This window comes from Petaurus breviceps, unplaced genomic scaffold, assembly GCF_028583685.1.
Source record: "Petaurus breviceps papuanus isolate PSGF00001 unplaced genomic scaffold, PetGlider_PUasm1.0 90778, whole genome shotgun sequence".
NCBI lineage: Eukaryota > Metazoa > Chordata > Mammalia > Diprotodontia > Petauridae > Petaurus > Petaurus breviceps.
The window spans coordinates 3,148,437-3,168,588 of record NW_027187343.1 but is presented as its reverse complement, the minus strand read 5'-3'; the positions used below and the strand labels follow the sequence as shown (position 1 = coordinate 3,168,588).

At 37.7% G+C, this 20,152-nt stretch overlaps 2 protein-coding genes across 6 annotated transcripts in view; both read right to left on the bottom strand.

Annotated features, from left to right (window-relative positions):
- Positions 1 to 20,152, bottom strand: part of SMYD3 (SET and MYND domain containing 3) — a 1,085,127-nt gene that overhangs the window by 503,066 nt on the left and 561,909 nt on the right. The window lies entirely within an intron of this gene.
- On the bottom strand, positions 8,725 to 11,145 carry LOC138146991 (large ribosomal subunit protein eL8-like). Of its 2 annotated transcripts, XM_069069144.1 has the most exons (2): positions 8,952 to 11,145; positions 8,725 to 8,810 (listed from the first exon to the last, which is right to left on the bottom strand). In XM_069069144.1, exons 1-2 carry the CDS (start codon positions 9,585 to 9,587, stop codon positions 8,787 to 8,789), a joined length of 660 nt encoding a protein of 219 aa, XP_068925245.1. In that variant the 5' UTR covers positions 9,588 to 11,145; the 3' UTR covers positions 8,725 to 8,786. The 2 variants fall into 2 exon arrangements, with proteins under 2 accessions (XP_068925245.1, XP_068925244.1); XM_069069143.1 differs by having other exon boundaries at positions 8,725 to 11,144.

Sequence of the window (20,152 nt, the reverse complement as noted above, 5' to 3'; positions counted from 1 at the left end):
AAATAGTTAAACTTTAGGGGCGGCCAGTTAGCACAGTGAGTAAGAGCACCGGCTCCAGTATTGGGATGACCTGGAGATCAAATCCTGGGCTCAGACACTTATCACCCACCCAGAAACACCTGGCCGTGTAACCTTGAGCAAGTTATTTAATCCCAATTGCTTTAAAAAAAAAAAGTTCAACTTTAACAAGTTCCTTATGATTTCTTTTTCCTGTTTACCTTCTCATGCTTCTCTTGCTTCTTGTTTTTGCATGTCAAATTTTCTGTTCAGCTCTGGTTTTTTTCATGAAGAATGCTTGAAAGTTCTCTATTTCATTGAATGACCATATTTTCCCATGAAACATTATACTCAGTTTAGCTAGGTAGGTGATTCTTGGTTTTAATACTAGCTCCTTGGACTTCTGGAATATCATATTCCAAGCCCTTCAATCCCTTACTGTAAAAGCTCCTAGATTTTGTGTTATCCTGATTGTGTTTCCACAATATTCAAATTGTTTCTTCCTGACTGCTTGCAGTATTTTCTCCTTGACCTGGAAACTCCAGAACCTGGCTATAATATTTCTAGGACTTTTGTTTTTTGGGATCTTTTTCAAGAAGTGATTGATGAATTCTTTTGATTTCTATTTTGCCCTCTGTTTCTAGACTATCAGGGCAATTTTCCTTGAGAATTTCTTGAAGGATGCTTTCTAGGCTCTTTTTTTGATCATGGCTTTCAGGTAGTCCAATAATTTTTAAATTATCTCTCCTGGATCTATTTTCCAGGTCAGTGTTTTTTCCAATGAGATATTTCACATTGCCTTCTATGTTTTAATTTTTTAGGATCTGTTTTATAGTATCTTGACTTCTCATAAAGTCATTAGCTTCCATTTGCTTCAATCTAATTTTGAAGGAATTATTCTCTTTCAGTGAATTTTTGAAATTCCTTTTCCACCTGGACAATTCAGCTTTTTAAGGCATTCTTCTCCTCATTGGCTTTTTGGGCCTCTTTTGCCATTTGAGTTAGTCTATTTTTTAAGGTGTTATTTTCTTCAGTCAGGCTGTTGACTCTCTTTTCATTATTTTCTTGCATCATTCTCATTTCTCTTCCCAATTTTTCCTCCACTTCTCTTACTTGATTTTCAAAATCCTTCTTGAGCTCCTCCATGGCCTGTGACCAATTCATATTTTTTTTTGGAAGCTTTTGATGCAGTTTTGACTTCGCTTTCTTTCTCTAGTTCCATGTTTTGATGCTTTTTGTCCCCAAAAAAGATCCTGTGGTCTGTCTGTGCTTCCTCTGTTTGCTCATTTTGCCAGACAATTACTTGACTTTTGAGCTCTTTGCCACAGGAGAACTCTGTTTCCAGAGTGGAGAGAACTGTGTCCCAAAATGCTGGGGTTTTCACAAATGTTGTCAGAGCTGCTGTCAGAGCTATGAGGAGGGTGCCCTCTCTATAGCCACCATAAGCTCTGGCACACTGGTGTTCCTTACCCTAAGACCACCACCCAAGACTGTGACCTACATCCAATAAGTCAAAGCAAGAGCGATTACCCTCTGAATGATCACTTGGTTTCCCTACTTTCTGCAGGCCAGGTTCTCTGCAGGCAGCCACACAGCAGCTGCTGCAGCCATCTCACTACTGCCACCTCTCACCCAGGGAGCAGGGGCTGGACTGTGCTCTTCAGTCACCCTGTTCCAACAGAGTTCCCCACTGACCTTTTACTTTCTCTTCGGTGTTTATGGATTGAGAAGTCTGGAAACCTCCACAGCTGCTGGTGATTCCCTATCCTGGAGTGTGCTCTGGCCGGTCTGTACCACTGGTTGGGTTCACCCTGGGTGGTGTGACAGACTCTTCCTGTTATCCTGCCAGTCTGCCTTCAGTGGGAGATTTGTTTCTCTCTGTCACTTTATGGGTTCTGTAGTTCTAAAATTTGTTTAGAGTCATTTTTTTTTACAGGTATTGGTGGTGGTTGGAGCAGGAACTCAAGCAAGTTCTTGCTTTTACTCTGCCATCTTGGCTCTGCCCCCCATGTCACCTTTATTCCCAAAGATAGCCTATTACTCCCCATCCCAGTACCCTAACCAAAAAGTCATTTGCCTATGTCACATGCAAAAAGTCATGTAACGAAGATAAATTTCTTCAAAGAGAAGAGAATAAAAAAGGTAGTCTATCAAAATTAGCCAACACATCAACCAAAAATGAGAGGTCCTTTCCAGTCCAAACCTAATTCAATCTGTTAATCCCCAGCCTTCTCTATCCCAGCTGGCAAATCCTCCACCTGTATGGTCTCCTCCTCCAATCGGTGAGTCTGTCCCTGGAACCTCCATTGGAGGACGCACCCATGACAACCAAGGTCACTTCAAACCCAATTCAGTCCATGACCCCCCAAACTACTTCTTGCCCTTTGCATGGTGTAGGGACTCTCCTCCCCTTTTCAGCTCCTTCTAATGTATTATCTTTCCCCCATTATCTCTTTGCGGGCAGGGACTATCTTTCTTTTTTACTTGTATTGATATCCCACATACTGCCTGGTATATAGTAAGAGCTCAATAAATACTCTAGTTTCCTTTGACCTCTAAGAAGGAGGAAATAAATTCTCATGTATTCCAATTCAAAAATGAAAAGTGCAGGGACGGCCAGGTAGCACAGTGAGTAAGAGCACCGGCCCCAGTGTCGGGATGACCTGAAGATCGAATCCCAGGCTCAGACACTTAGCACCCACCCAGAAACACCTGGCCATGTAACCTTGAGCAAGTTACTTAACCCCAATTGCATAGGGGTGGCCAGGTGGCTCAGTAAGTAAGATCACCGGCTCCAGTGTCGGGAAGACCTGGAGATCCAATCCCAGGTTCAGATACTCAGCACCACACCCAGAAATAACTGGCCGTGTAACCTTGAGTAAGTTACTTAACCCCTATTGCTTAAAAAAAAAAATGAAAAGTGGAAAAAAAGTTGAAGAGAATAGTTGTTCTCTATTTCCTAAATAGAGCTGTCTTGAATTTTCTCATTTAGCAAAAGTATCTTTAGGGAAATGACCTTTTGACATCTAGTCATTCTTTGCAACTCCAATCCTCTTCTGCAAGTTGACTGATCAAACCAGACCAAAGGAAATGCAGACACTCTGAATCTATTCCTTTGCAATTTAATCAAACCTGGATAAAATTCTTCATGCATATAAAGCAAAAATGCACTAAGGGGCTTGCTGTAAGCTTACATAAAAGATGGTGCCATGCAGAGAGATTTCACCTGTTCTTACAAGATGAGTGATTTCTTCATCAAGCTTAAGGAAATTAGGGACATGTTTTCTCCTTTCTTCTCTAAGAAGAGATGAACATGGAGATATGTTGCATTAATGGCAAATTGTAGTTAAGATGTGAAACCCTCACTGACACAATTCTTGACTTATGAATAGTCATAACACCACAATAGGTATTATTTCTAGAGTACCTTTTTAGGGATGAGCTCAGAGGATCTGATGGAACCTAAACAAGTAAGCATCATAGACCCTCTAATAAACTGGCTGTTATGAATACCATGATGTACCCTCTAATAAACTGGCTGTTATGAATACCAATCCTATTTTATGTGAGTGAGGAGATGGAGGCACAAAGATTTAACCTTCTATTCGACTTGCACCAAGTTCAGGGTGAGTCCAGAGGGCAGGAAGAAAGCACAGAATCATTTCTTGTATATTTGGTTCTCCAAAGACACTAGGCATATGAAACCATCACCATGGTGATTCTCTCTGTTGCTATGTTTCCCCAGAGGGTTATTATAGTGATGAACTGATGCAGTCTACATTAATTAAATTCAACAAACATTGAGAAGGCAACCTCTGTTTTGCAAGGCACTGTCCTTTACATTAAGATAGCTTACATAATGTGAAGTGCTTTACATACATCATGCTACTTAATCCTAATGGATCCTGTGAGGTGGGCAGTGTGAATCTTATGAGTCACATTTTGCAGATTGGGAAAACTAGGGAGAAGATTGGTTCAGAGATGTGCTAAAGGTCATGCATCTAGTAAGTGTCAGAGCCAGGAGGGCAAGCCAGGTCTTACTACTTCTGATCTAATGTTATTCCTCCTACTCCAACAACTTAAGTCTCTTACCTCAGGATACTGACTAGACTAGATTACTAATAATGTTGAAACAGAATTTAAGAGTACTCCAAATTCTTGTTAGAGTCTTTGATGTACATAAATGTCTATCTATACCTATATACACAAAGAGATAAAATTATTCACTGTGGAATTATTCAAATGGAAATTTACAAATATATCTATCTTTCCATGATTCTAAAGAAGGCATGCTATCATAAAAGTTACAAGAAGAAAACTATTATTCTCAGGTAAGCCCAACAATGAGATACAAGGTAAGCCAACATGTGAAGACATTTTCAGCTCTTGTACTGAAATCTACAAAAGAAAAGTACTAAAGATATATATAGCATGGGGATGGCTAGGTGGTGCAGTGAATGGAGCACCAGCCCTGGAGTCAGGAGGACCTGAGTTCAAATCTGGTCTCAGACACTTAACACAAAAAACTAGCTGTGTGACCGTGGGCAAGTCACTTAACCCCAATTGCCCTCCAAAAAGCAAAAAAAAAAAAAGATATATAGCATGTAAATCCAGGGGCAATAATTCACTTTATGAAATTATTACCTCTTAGGTTATTTTCAACAATGATGTGATGAGGAATATTTAAAATATGACTCCACTAAAATATTTTATTTTATCACAGCTTTGCATCTATTGCAGTAACTCAGGCATATCTCCACGTTGGGCTTTTTAGAGTATAAAATGCTATGAGTCTTTTTTCTTTCTTTTCATTAGAGAGTAGTAAGGTATGAAAAAAAAAATAAAGAGAATGACTTAATGCTGTAAAATCTGGGCTACAATCCTGTCTTAACCACCTCACTGGCTGTGTGACCCAAGATAATTAGTTTCGTTTCTCTGATCCTCAGTTTCATCATCCATTAAAAGGGAATAATAATACATTTACTATTGGTTTCTGTGAATATCAAATGAGGTGATTATATATAATACTTTGTAACTTAAAAGTCTTAGGGGAGCTAAGTTCCATAGTGGATAGAGAGCCAGGAAGATTCATCTTCAAGAGTTCAAATCTGATCTCAGTCACAGACTACCTGTGTGACCCTGGGCAAGTCACTAAACCCTGTCTGCCTCAGTTTCCTCATCTATGAAATGAGCTGCAGAAGGAAATGGCAAACCACTCCAGTATCTTTGCCAAGAAAACCTCCAATGAGGTTGTAAAGAATCAGACACATCTGAAACAACTGAACAACTGGGGAAACTTACAAGTTATAGTGATATAAATTATTAAAGTTATTCCTATTAATTGGTATGGGAAAAAATTTAACCAATGCAAAAATGAACTGCAGCTTAAAGAAAATGTATTTTCTCTTTTAGTCTTTACCTTTCCCCCCACTCTGTAAAAATCACTACAAGAAGATTACGATATATTACAAATGGAGTTTATAAAATTGTCTGTCATAACACATCAGGGAGCTATAGCAATGTAAACCACTATGCCATATTTGGCTTTTTTAAATCCAATTTTTATTGTTGTTGCCAATGGGGAGTTTTAATCTCATCCTAATCACAATAAGGAAATACTCTATGGATTAGAAACAGCAGTCATACATCAGTTATTATGTTTCAAATGGTTCTAGCCTTTTTATGACAAATCAGTGCTTTGTTCCATCTAGGCATCTGTAGTGTCTCCCACAGAATAGGTGTTCAATAAAGATTAGTTGTTTTGCTTTCACCTGTGATTTCCATGGTGTAGGGAATTCTCTTTGTGGAAAAGAAAATCTTCTACCTATGCAGATTTGCAAACCTTTCTGTAGCCTACAACCTTGGAGAGTTAAGGGGGGTAATGAAGGATTAAGTGACTTACCAATAATCATGCCATTGGCATACATCAGAAATGAGCCTTGAATCCAGGTCTAACTGACTCCAAAGTCATATTTCTCTCTCTAGTCAATGTGGCCCTCAGCTTAATATACTTATTAGGCCAGTCTCTTAAGAATATCTTATTAAATTTCCATTTGATACTATTTACTCATATTAATTTTAGAGTACTGAAATCTCCAGATCTCTATCTAGACAAGATTCTCCCATCTTGTGCTTGTGACTTTTCTTTTTCAACTTAGTGTAAAACATATTTATTCCCATTCCAATGATTAGCACAATGCCTGGCATACAATAGATACTAAATAAATGCTAGTTCACTGACCAACTATCCAATTTTATTCTGACAGCAAAAGTCATCCAACAAGATAGGTCAAAGGGTAAAATTAAGAAGATGTGATAAAAAAAAAAAACAAGAAACATAGTGGGGGATGTACGGTGAAGAGCTTTTGAAGAAAGATAAAGACAAATAATACTGTTCTCAAAGTATACTACAGACCACCTAGACAGAAAGAAGAAAGAGATGAGTACTGTGGTAAGAGGGAATATGGTGATAACCCTGACAAATTCCAGGTTTAAATATAGTACTTTGTAACTTAAAAGTCTTAGAGATGTAAATTATTATAATCATTACTATTAATTGGAATGGAAATTTTCTGGTATGTACTGCCTCTGAGCATAGGAGCTCCTCAGATTCCTTGAGCCTCAGTTTCCTTTCTGTAAATGGAGATGACAGCTACAGCATCTTCCTCTCAGGGCTCTTGGGCTTGTCACAAGAGATAACATATATATAAAGCACTTTGGAAAGTGATGTACTACCAGCTATTTGTTACCAGTAGAATGTAAACTCCTTGAGGGCAATACTTGTTTTCATTTTGTTTGTTTGTTTTTTTGTCTTTTGCCCCAGGACCATAGCAGGCACTTGATAAAAGTTTGGTGAATTGAATGGAATTGAACAGAACAGAATTTCAAGCCTGGAACAGACATGTGACATAATAAGGATGAGTGACTTCAATTATCTGCACATCTGTTGGGACTTGGTCTTTGCTAAAAGCAGAGTGGTCACTAATTTCTTGATTTACCTTAATGATAATTTCATCTTTCATAAAGTGGAGGAACTGATAAAAGGAACTAATATTTTGGGACTGAGGAACTTGTAGCTGAGGTGGAAATACTGGTAACCTACTGCAGGTTATGCTGTCTCCCCTTTGGGAGTCCCATGCATTCATCTCCTCACTTCAGTTCCTCTTCTTTCATTTCTGAACTTTCTCTGTTTCCTTTCCCTATTGTATTTTGTCCAGTTTCCCTATTTGCAAAGGGAAACTTTTAACTCTGATATTCTAGGACTATGATTATTCCCACTAAGAGATCATATGGTTTCTACTAAGAGAACCATTACATTGAGCAGATGGTGAAAAGTTAACAGATGACACAAAGAAAGCCAAGCCCCTCCATTCCTGTGGTACTTCTGTTCAAGAGAATGATCTCCCAATACAGGGGGAAAAAAAGATGGCAAAATAAAAATAACCAACAAAGAAGGAATTGTAGCCCAAGATAAATGAAGATAATATAAAAACAAGGCCACGTCCTGGACTCCTCACTCTCTCCCTCTCACCCATATCCAGTTAGTAGTGTGGGAGCTGTTGTTTCTACCTTCATAACATCTCTCCTCTGAATCCTCATCATTCCTCTGCCATTGTCGCCACCCCTCATCACTTGCTACCTGCATCAGAGCAATGTCTCTTGGCTGGTCTCTCTGTCCCACATCTGTCCACTTCAACTCACTTTCCACTCAGCTGCCAAAGTGGTCTTCCTGAAACACAGGTGTGACACTGTCTCTCCCATAGCTCCCTACTACCACCAGGACCAAATATAAAATCCTCTGTTTAGTTTGTAAAGATCTTAAATACCTGGCCCCTCCCTAACTTTCCAGTCTTCTTATACTTAATTCTTCCATTTACTCTGCAATCCAATGATACTGACCTCCTTGTTCCTTGACTGCCAACGCTCCACCTCACTGGTTGTCTCCCATGCCTGAAATGTTCTTCCTTATCTTTTCCTTCTGGCTTTCCTGGTTTCCTTCAAGTTTCAGCTAAAGTCCCACATTCTGTAGGAAGTTGATATAGGGAAAATCTTACTAATTTATCCCATATATATCTTGTAGTTGTTGCATGCTGTCTCCATTAGACTGTGAGTTTCTCAAGAGCAGGGACTGTTCTTATTTCCACAGTCACTGCATAGAAGGAGCTTAAATGCTACTTAATCAAGTGACAACAACCCTGTGAAGTCTGTAGTACCAGGACTATTTTAAAGATGAGGGCAATGAAGCTTAGAGCGGTTAACAGCTAGCTAGTGTCTTATCTAGGACACAAAATCAGATTTTCTAACCCCAAGCCCAGGGTTGTTTCCACTCCACCACATTGATTTGAATGAGCTCAAGTCTCTAAGTCCAGATAAACTTTATCCCAGAGTACTGAAAAAGAAGGCTGAAGAAACATTGTCAATAATGATTGTGACATCATGAAGCGTGATTTTTTTTTAATGAAGAAAATCACAGATTTTGATTCCATTCTTTAGTGTCAATATCCTGTTACCAGGTATCAATTCTGGTAAATTCTAGAAAGTATTGATCACTGATTAGTCACCTACAGTGGCAATGTAGTATAATGGAAAGGGCTTGGAGTAAAAAACCCAGTAAACCTAGGTTTGAGATCTGGCTATATAATTGTGTGATACTGAAAAAAAAATCAAGTTGGTTCTCCGGCTTCAGTTTCCTTCTCTTTAAAAAAAATAAGGGGTTCAACTCAATGATTTCTTTTTTTTTTCATTTTGTTTAAATTTTTATTTTTACATAGGGAAAATCAAATACACATTTAACCTAATTTGGTTGCAAGTTCCTTAGCTTTTGCCTTTTCCAGCTTGGCAATATGAGCCACTGATTTTGGACCCAGAACATTGCCACCCCAGTGATGACGGATCTCATCATATCTGTCGTTATAATTGGTTTTGATGGCTTCCACCAGCTTAGCCAGGGTTACCTTATCTTCAGGGTTAACCTGTGTGAAGGCAATGCTAGTGCAGGTCTTTCTGTGAACGAAGTGTCCGAGTCTTGCTTTACCTTTGATAATACAGTAAGGAACCCCCATTTTCTGGCACAAGGCAGGTAGGAAGACCACTAGCTCAATGGGGTCCACGTCATGTGCAATCACTACCAACTGTGCTTTCTTGTTTTCTACCAGGGTAGTAACAATGTTAATACCTGCTCTGAGAACAGGTGGTCTCTTAGTGGGGACATCTCCTTTGCCTGCAGCCTTTTGTTCAGCCCAAGCCAGCAGCCTTTGCTTCTTATCTTGCTTTGTCTCTGGTCTATACTTGTGAGCCAGTTTAAACAGTTGAGTAGCTGTCTGACGATCCAAAGCTTGGGTGAACTGGTTAATTGCTGGTGGAACCTTCAAACGCTTATAAAGGATAGACCTTTGATGCTGCAGTCTAATGTACCAAGGCCATTTGACAAATCGAGTAAGGTCCCTTTTGGGCTGGATGTCCTGACCAATGCCAAAGTTTTTGGGATGCTTCTCAAACAAAGGATTGATCACTTTCTTGGCCTCCTGCTTCTTTACTATAGCAGGGGCCGGAGCCACCTTCTTCCCCTTGGCCTTCTTCCCTTTTGGCATCTTGGCCAGCTGAACGAGAAAAGCTCAACTCAATGATTTCTAAGATTTTTTCCAATGTGAAAACTCTGTGTTTCTATAAGGTTCACTAAGAATAAATTCTGCATCAAAAGTCACTTCAGTTTTTCCAGCTGGATTACTGACAGAAGGGAGGTTGGGAGGAAATAGTAATTTCCTCTGTATAGAAAATTCCCAGTGAGAATATGCCCTCTCCAAAACAGGTCAATACCTACTCTACAATGCATAGTGATGAGAATGCTTAGGGTCATGGAGTTGCTATCTGTCAGAGGCTACACTTGCTCCCAGGTCTTCTTCACTCTGAGACCAGCTCTCTGGCCATTATACTAATATGTTACACTGCCCCTAGTAAACCTGGTGGATGCTACAGTATACTTAGTATTCACCAAAGTGTTTGAGAAAGTCATTATGTCCTTATGGACAGAATAGAGAAATGGATTCAAATAGGGTTGAACAGCGATATCTGACTCAGAAATGCCCTATTCTTCAAAGAGATCAAAGAAACTGCAAAATGACTCATTTTTACAAAAATATAGAAGCTCTTTTTATAATAAAATAATAATAGTAGCTAACATTTAAATAGTACTTTAAGGTTTATAAAGCATTTTGCAAATATCTGACTTTATAGTGAGAAGGAAGTGAAAACTGAGGATGCACATAAATTAGAGAATGGTTGAATAAATGAGTATATTAAGATACTGTAAATTATATTAATATAATGGAATGCTATTTTGTCATAGGAAAATATGAAATGTTACACACATGTATATACATATGCATATATACACATAAATGTGTATATATATATACATAAGTGTATATATATATACATACACACATATACACATTTATATACAATGGGTTCAGAGAAACCTAGGAAGATTTATATGAACTGATACAAAGTGCAGTATATAAGACTGGCAGGATAATTATATGATAATAACAACATTGAATGAAGACAAATTTTTGAAAGATTCAAGATATCTGATCAATGACCAAAATTGATTCCAGAGGAATGATGATGAAATATGCTATCCATCTCCTGACCAAAAGGTGATGCCCTCAAGATGCAGAATGAGACACATATTATTGAACATGGACACTGTGGAATTTGTTTTGCTTGACTTGCATATTTGTTATAAAGATGTGGTTTGGTTTTGTTTTAAAAAGAATATGTGAGGGAGAAGAAATAAATGCTTGTTCATCGAGGGAAAAAAATTTTTTTAAATGTCATTGGTGGGATCAACTTCACCCTAAACAAAGGATAATGTATTCTTGTTGATGCTCTCATGTTCATCATTTTTATCAATAGATTAGATAAATAGCCCAATGCCTAGCAGAGTATCTTACCATTAGTGGGCTTTGAATAAATATATGTCAAACTGAAAGGCTAAGGTTGTTTTCTATTTAAAATAGCCACTACTGGGGGTGGCCAGGTAGCACAGCAAGTAAGAGCACCAGCCCCAGAGTCGGGATGACCTGGGGATCGAATCCGGGCTCAAACACTTAGCACCCACCCAGAAACACCTGGCCATGTAACCTTGAGCAAGTTACTTAACCCCATTTGCTTTAACATAAATAAATAAATAAATAAAATAGCACCATTCAGTGCCTTCACTCAATTATATGCAAAAAATCAATATATATAGATTTGTACACAAAAATACAATGAAAATTAATCCCTAACTAATCTTTAAAAAAGATTCTGCATTTCCCTTCTGTGACAACACAGGCACTTAAGAATAATGAAATTACAGTTTCCTAAAAATGTTCTGTAATTTATGTTTTTTACTAGTTCATAAAAAGAATGGCAAAGGACACAGCCAGAGATCTATACTAGCCATTTAGTGGAAAACAGAGAGCCCTAAAGTCAAGTAATGAAGTAAAGATCTCATTGATTATGAACACCATTATCATAAAGAAAATAACCTCTGACATACTAGACAACTCCAAGACAAACAACTGGAAGTGACAAGAGGTGAAAGCAACCATTTCCCTAATTACTGTCTATACAGCAGACAAGAACTCACAGATACTGCACAAGAGGGTCAACGAAGAGTTTACAATGGGTTGGAATCCTGCCCCTGACATTTATTATCTGTATTCCTTGAGTCAAATTACTCAGCTTTTCTGAGCCTCGGTTTTCTCATTTGCAAAATGGGAGAGAAGAGGGAATCATAATAGTAGAACCTACCTCACAGTGTGGCTGTGGGGCTCAAATGAGATAATGGGTATAAATTCAATTCAATTCAGTTCAACAAGCATTTCTCAATTTCCTACTATGTGCCAGATGAAAAAAAAAACAACAACCAGACTTCAAGGAGTTTACATCCTATTGGGGGAAACAAAACATATATTTGCAAGCAAAAAAAAGAAAATTAAATATATATATACATATACACATATAATATATAATTACACAATAACATATACAAATATTTAATATGTACACATATACACATATAATGTATATATAATACACACATATATAATATATACACATATAATTTATACATGCATATACATACATATATACATATACACATTATATAATGACTAATATATTAATTTCTAGAGGGGGGAATAGGCTTAATATGAAGATCCATTTGTTTATAATAGAACAAGGTGGGGCAGCTAGGTGGCATAGGGGATATTGCACCAGCCCTGGAGTCAGGAGGACTGGAGTTCAACTCAGGCCTCAGATACTAGCTGTGGGAGCTTAGACAAGTAACTTAATCCCAATTGCCTCCAAAAGAAAAACAAAACAAATAATAGAACAACCCTCTCAATGCTATAATGAGTCATGTAGTCGAGAGAGAATCAAGGCCAAATGTCAAACACAGAAGCTTCCAAAGTAAACTTTCTGAATCCACTTGCAGGTCATTTAAATGCGGCACATCAGAGGTAAGGTCAAATGTCAGTATTCATAATCCAGTCTTGGGCCTAACTAACTTAGTCGCAGGGTGGCAGGTACTCTGAGAACGTGTAGAGAAGGGGATTCTCATCAATTCAAGGTAAAAGGTGGTTATTTCCTAAGACAAATCTGACAGGTGTTATTGAACAATGGACAGGAGACCAAAAAAGAGTCAGGACTAAGTAAAAATGCTACTGGAAAGAAAAGGACATAGTTATGCATTCAATCTAACAGCATTATCACCTTCTCTTTCTTTCAGACTTTTGTCCATGAGGCTCCATGTACAAAAATAGGGACTTTGCCCTTTAGGGTCTCATCGATTGCAATTGTTTTATCCTTATCTGAAATCATGATTTTCTATTAGTGACACCAAAATTTGTGGATACCAATGAACAGAGGATAATTCCAGATGATAAATAAACAGAAGGAATAAACCATTTTTTTGAGGGAAAATAATATCCCTTTTTCACTGAGACAGGCAATCAATCAATAAGCATTAATTAAGTCAGATACTGTGCTAAATGCTGTGGATACAGTGAAAGGTAAAGATGTGGTCCTTGCCCTCAAAGTGCTTATATTCTAATAGGGAAGGCAACATACAAACATCTAGGGATATACAGTGTAAATACCAGGTAATCTCAAATGAGGTTTTTTATCAGTGGGAGGGAGAAGTGGTGTTACAGGGGAATGCCCCTTGAAAAAAGTGGAATTTAAGCTGAGTCTTGAAGGAAATCTGTGAAGTCTAGCAGAGCTGAGGAAAAAGAGCATTCCAGTCATGGCAGACAGCCTGTTAATGAAAAAGGAATGAAGTCAGAAAGTGAATGCTGTGTTCAGCAAGGGAGACAATATTACTAGATTGTAGAGTGTGTAGAGATCAGTAAAGAGTGAGAAAACTGGAAAGGTAGGAAAGGGGAGTTCAGGTCTTAATGGGCTTTAAAATACAAAGAGAGGATTTTATATTTGATCCAGTAGGTAATAGGGAGCCACTGGAGTTTACTGAGTAATAGAAGGGTGACAGGGTCAGATCTGCACTTAAGGAAGAACCCTTTGGCTGCTAGGCAGAGGAGAGACTAGGATGAGGAGAGTCTTGAGACAGGAAGACCAAGCAGAAGGCTACTGCTACTAGTCTAGACACCACTAGTCCTAGGCAGAAGGGTACTTGTACAAGAAAGACCTTGATAGTAGAAATAACAAGATGGCAGCAGATTGTATATGTGTAGTGAAGAATGAGAAAAAGCCACTCGATGTGGTAATCAGCTGGTTATTGGTAGCTCTGAAGAGAACGGTTTTAGTTGAATGATGAGGCTGGAAGCCAGGATGAAGAAAGGGTTCAGAAAGGACTGATAAATACGAGTATATATAGAATGATTTGACACATACATACAGATTTATGTTGAATGGTAGCTATCTCTAGAGCAGGGGAGGGGGTGGGAAAGGGAAGGAAAAAAAAGAAAGTTACATGATAATTTTGTTATATGATAAAAGGAAGAGGAAGTTGTACATAATAGAGTTGTAGTTTCATGTGCACCTCTTTTTTTATCCTATGTTATGAAAATGTTTGTTTTATTTCATAAATTAAAAATCAAATTTAAAAAGTAATACAGTGTTAGGAGAGGAGACAAAATGGAGAAACCATTTGTAGACAACTTCTTAAGTTTAGCCATGAGAGGACCATTGAATGAGATAAATAGTGAGAATGGTTGGATTGAGGGAAGGTTTTTTTGTTTGTTTTTTAAAGATGGGAGAGACACAGGAGTATTTGTGAGTATCAGGGAAAGCAGCAGTAAATATGATGAGAATAAAGATTAATGAAAATAGAGATTCTACATGAATAGTATCCCAACTGCAACAATAACAAAACTTAGACAATGACATGCGGACATAATTGTCACTAAAACAATGCTTTTGGAATTTTCAGTCACACATCACCTCCTGTCAGCTGTGATTTTAAGCTGAGCTATTTTCCATTGTGATCCTGCAGATATCAAAAAAACCTGAACAAAGCCAGGGGCATTTCTGAGAACTGAAGCTTGGCATGTTGCAGGGTCTCAGCATGGAAGTCTAATTGGATATGCCAAAACAATAATAATAACAATAATAATGATGATGATGATGATGATAAACGGTGTTTGTCTGGATTTAATTACTATTGCATAGCAAAACAAACATTTTAAGTCTAACATTTATAATCATAATGCTTCTTTAATCAGCTTCATTTCCAAAAGAGTTTCAGAATCACTACTAAAAAGTGCTAGGAACACAATTAATCCAGGGAATATAAATTCCTTGTGGGTAAGAGTTGTTGTTCATTTTTTACTTTGGATTCCCAGTGCCTAGCACTCTCTCTTGACTATAATAGGCACTTAATAAATGTTGGTTAAACTGAATGGAACAAAACAAGATTTCTCTATAAAAGAGCTTCAAAATAAAAGATATTGGGGATAGATATAAAAAGATAGCCTCTTGCCTGCAAGGAGCTTAGAATCTAGTAGGATACAAATGACATATACTCAAATAACTATAATGTAAATTTAAAGTACCAAAAGTGCTTTTGTATGGACAGATAGGTGGCACAGTGAAGAAAGTGCCAGGTCTGAAGTCAGGAAGACACATCTTGAGTTGAAATATGGCTTCAAACACTTATTAGCTGTGTGACACTAGGCAAGTCACTTAACCCTGTTTGCCTCAGTTTCCTCATCTGTAAAATGAGTCAGAGAAAGAAACAAGTCACTCCAGTATCTTCACCAAGAATACCCCAAATGGAGTCACAAAGAGTCAGACACAAGTGAAAATAATTGAAAAACAGTAACAACAAAGGATTTTGTGCAAACACAGTGCCTGAAATATATCAAATGTATAGTTAATAATAATAAATGATTTTTTCCATCCATTCAATGATGAATTAAGATTTTATTATGTGCTACATGCTAGGCATAAAACTACAAGAAAGCAAATCAGAACTTGCCTTCAAAGAGCTTAAATTCTAAAAGACAAGGAGAAGCAAAGGGAATAAGCATTAGTAGAATGCCTACAATGTGCCAGACACTATGTTAAGTGTTTCTTACAAATATCATCTGATTCAATCCTTATAACATCCCACCTCGAGGTAGATAGTATTATTATCTCTACTTTTATAGATGAAGAAACTATAGTAGACAGAGACTGCATGTCATTGTCTAAGTTTTGCTACTGTTGCAGTTTCCTTTTCTATTTTTTAGGAGACTATTCACATAGAATCTCTATTCTCATCAAATCTACTGGCTGCCCATAAGACAGGTTGCCCAAGGGCCTCAAAGCAAATAAGTGTATGAGGCTATATCTGAACCCAAGTCTTCCTAACTCCAAGCCTAGTGCTCTATCCAGAGACACCAGTTCCATCAGCACATAAAAACACATAAATGGGAGCTAGAAGGAGAGGGAGAGGAGTACATGGGGTGGTGTAATTTAGAAATGTCTGGGAAATGGCAGCCTCAATAAGACAAGATGAATATTGACCAGTCAGGTCCTAGTAGCCCATGGGACAAGTCCACCTTTTGGTGAGAAGGAGAACAAGGAGAATTACCAGAGTGCAGCTGGCTTGGCTTGGAAATGCTTGTTGAATGCTTAATTAGGGAGATGATAGAAAGTACCCTGAGAGATGGGGAAGGATTCTAAGTCCAGAGGAAGCTAGGCAGTCTAAGTGGAAAGACATTGTACCTGGAGTCAAAAAGACCTGAGTTCAAATCTGTCCTCAGACACTTACTAAGCTGTGTGATTTGGGGCAAATCTTTTTTTTTTTCTTTTTGGAGGGGGGAAGACAGGGCAATTGGGGGTTAGGTGATTTGCCCAAGGTCACACAGCCAGGAAGTATCAAATATCTGAGGCCAAATTTGAACTCAGGTCCTCCTAACCCCAGGGTCGGTTTTCTATTCACTGTACACCCCTGGGCAAATCATTTAGTCTCTGTCTGCCTCAGTTTCAGCTTTAAAATGCGGATAAAATAAAGCCTAGCTCCCAGGGCTGTGGTGAGGATAAAACAAGATAATATTCATAAGTTTTTTGTAAACCATAAAGTGCTACATAGCTAGCTATTATTGTTGGTAGTGGTTTTTGGTCGTTGAGGTTGTTGTCATTACTGTCCCTGAATCTACTTTCAGTCTCAAGGACTGGAATCCATTCTTCTGCACAGCAAGAAGACAATTCTAGGGAAATGAGTGGTGACCCTGCCGATAAACTGACATTTTTATCTTTCTCCATAAACTACCCTCTACTGTTTTGTTCCACAGGCATGTCAGTCCATTCTGTCTCTTGAAATGTTACATTAAGATGTTTTTATTTCCCTTTCTTCAAGATGTGCCATAATACTGACATTTCAGTAAAAATATCCTTCATCTGGGAATCGCCTCACCTTTTAAAAAGCAGGAATAGAGAAAGAACCCTTCAGCCCTTTACTCCATTAAAGAGTAATTGAGACTATGGCTATTTACCTAAGGCATACTTAATATATACAATGGCTGTAGGGATATATACATAGACCATCTGTAGGTTTTATATCTGTAATATATATTTTCAGAGACTATATTCACATAAGATGTCTATACACAAATTCCCAAGCCCCAAACAGTGCTTAATTACAAGCCAAGCTTCCCATCTACAGAATGACTGTGGCACAAGACAGACTACTCTCCAACTTTATGAAAGCAGAAATAACACACTGCTTTCTATTTGCATTCTGTGTGCATATACAGTTGAAATAAAGAATTTGCTAAACTGTCAAGTTTTCCACTCCCTTGAGTGCCTCATTTTTTTTTTCTTTCCACTCAGATACTCAACAGTTTTTCAACCAGAAGCATCAGTTTGGAAAATATCACAGTCAAACCCCAAACATCAGACAGACACACATGTCAAGGGCAGTGAATGCTTGGTCACTTGGTTAATAGATTGATGTGATGATCTTCAGAACAGCAAATGAGCTCCCTAGGCATGAGACTGCATGGACATTTGGGGTTTGGAATGCTTTCTCTCACTGGAAAGACAGGAAATACACATGAAAAATTCAAAAAGTAAAACTGTGCTGCCTGTGGTTATTTTTGAGGATAGATGATAGCATGCCTTTTTGCCAGATTGCTCAGCTGGCTTTTTGGTCACCGGCCTGGGGCATAAACTTGCCATTTTTATTCTTCTCAATTCAGGATGAGGCATTCTATTTAAGGTATATCCACAAAAGTCTTATTTGATGGTTCATGGTAGCATAAAGGATCTCAAAAGCTGTGATCTTCAAATCAAGTCAAGAAACATTTAAGAACCTACTGTGTACCAGGCACTTTGATAAATGCTAGGGACACAAAGAAAGGCAAAAGGTAGGTAGTTCCTGCTCTCAAGATTCTCACAGACTAATGAGGGAGATAATGTGCCAACAGATATATACAAATGAGATATGTGTGTATACACAAAGAAAGATAGATAAAATAAATTGCAAATAATCTCTGAGGGAAGTCACTAAGTTTAAGGAGGAAGAGAAAAGGTTTCTTTCAGAAAGTGGGAAAGTCTGGGAAGATCTTGCCAACTTATAGTCTTCTAATATTGACACAGTGACCAACTGTCTGCTTTCAAAGGACCAGCCTTGTTTAAGTACCAACAGGCTCATTACCAGAAGGCTGGTCTTTTGGCCACAAATATTTTGGACGTGGTGACCCATCCATGAATCAGCAATGTCATGGTCACAAGTACATACTAGAATTTAATTTCTTAAAATTCATGACAAATTCTCCACCCAACCCCCAGAAACATCTGGTCAACTAAGGCTCTAAGAATAACCTTATGGAAAGTAGGATGCTACTCAATCCAAACTAATTGTAGCTTCATAAATTTAGAACTGAAAGGCCACCTAATCTAGCCCTTCATTTTACAAACAAGGACCCGAGACCTTGAGAAATTAAGAAACTTGCTCCAAGCTCCCAATAACAAGGCAACACTATTATACTTACATTTCACAATTTACTCACTGTTCAATATGAATCACTCCCACATCTCAGTCAAAAGCAAAAGGACAGTTGTAAACAATAGATATACAAGTAAGCATAAATAGGTAAATAATTATAATAACCACACTGATATAGTAGTTTATAAAGCCTTTGTATAGGTAGCCTTGCTTGAGTCACAATAATGTGGAAAGGTAGGTGATAAGGATCATTAGCCTCCTTTAACAGATGAAAAAACCGAGATTTAGAGAGCTGAAAATGACTTTTGTAAATAGTTCACATAGCTAATAAATTTCAGAGGCCAGGTCTCACTGTTCCAAAGTTCAGAATGCTATCCACTAGACAATGTCACAAAAAACAATAGCGACATAGCTGAAACTATTTGGGAATATGAAGGAGAAAAAGAAAAGCAAAGGAAAAGGAGGCAAAGAAAATTTAAAAAAAGAAAAAAAAGGAAATGGAGGCAAAGAAAATTTAGAACTCAAAAACTTGTGGAACTGAATGTTCCACTAAAAATAAGTAAATTTAAAAGGAAAAAAAAAAGAAAAGCAATAAGAATAATAACTCATTTATACAACATCTCAACATTTATATAGTATATTACTTGATGCCACCCTGTAAAGTAGGTATTTCAAATACTGCTATCTCCATGTTACAAAGGAGAAAAAGAGAGGTTTACGGAGGTTATATAACTTGCCTAAAAGATTAAGTTTTGAAGCTAAATTTAGAGCCAGATTTCAAAATAGAGTCTCTTTCTACTAAACCATGCTTCCTAAAAAATGAACTCCAAGAGGTCATTTAGTTAAGCCCATAGCTAGAAGTACCCCATAAACTATCGAATTTTAATAATAACTTACTTCTTTAAAGTTTGTAAAACTCTCTGTACACATGGACTTATTTGATACAACTACACAGGGAGGACCTATTCCTGGGTATCTATTTTTTAAAAAATAAGTTTTTATTGATATCTTTTGTTCCTTATATCATCATAGTTATTCCCTGGATCCCTCCTCTTCCCAGACAGCCATCCCATATAACAAATAGAATTTCAAATTCCACTTCTTTTTTTGCAAGGTGGGGTAGGCAACTGACATCAAGTGACTTGCCCAGAGTCACACAGCTAGTAAACATCTGAGGCCAAATTCAAATTCAGATCCTCCTGATTCCAGAGCTGGTGTTCTATTCACTGAGCCTAGCCTAGTTGCCCCTACAAACAGAATTTTTTTTAAAAAGAGAATAAAAATCAGCACAACTGATTGATACTTAGAAAACTCCAAAAAAAAAAAAAACATGCACAATGTGCAATGCTTAGTTATCTCTTCTTAAAGGTTTATTTAGTTTTTCTTAGGACTCTACACCTATAAAATACCTTAGAGATCTTCTAATCTAGGACCCTTAATTTACAGATGAGGAAAATGATGTCCACAGAGAGGAAGCCACTTACCCAAGGATTCACCGCAGAATTAGGACAAGGGCTAAGGTCTCCTGATTCCTGGTTCAACATTCTTTCCACTACCACACTTCTGGGGATAGGAATGGCAAGATCTCATTCAGAATTATGGGAATTAACTACTTTTAATACTGGGAAATGTTCTTTAATTCTGTTTTCCTCATTATCATAGAATCACTAGACATAGACCTTAGGAGACATCGAGTTCAACCACCTCATTTTAAAG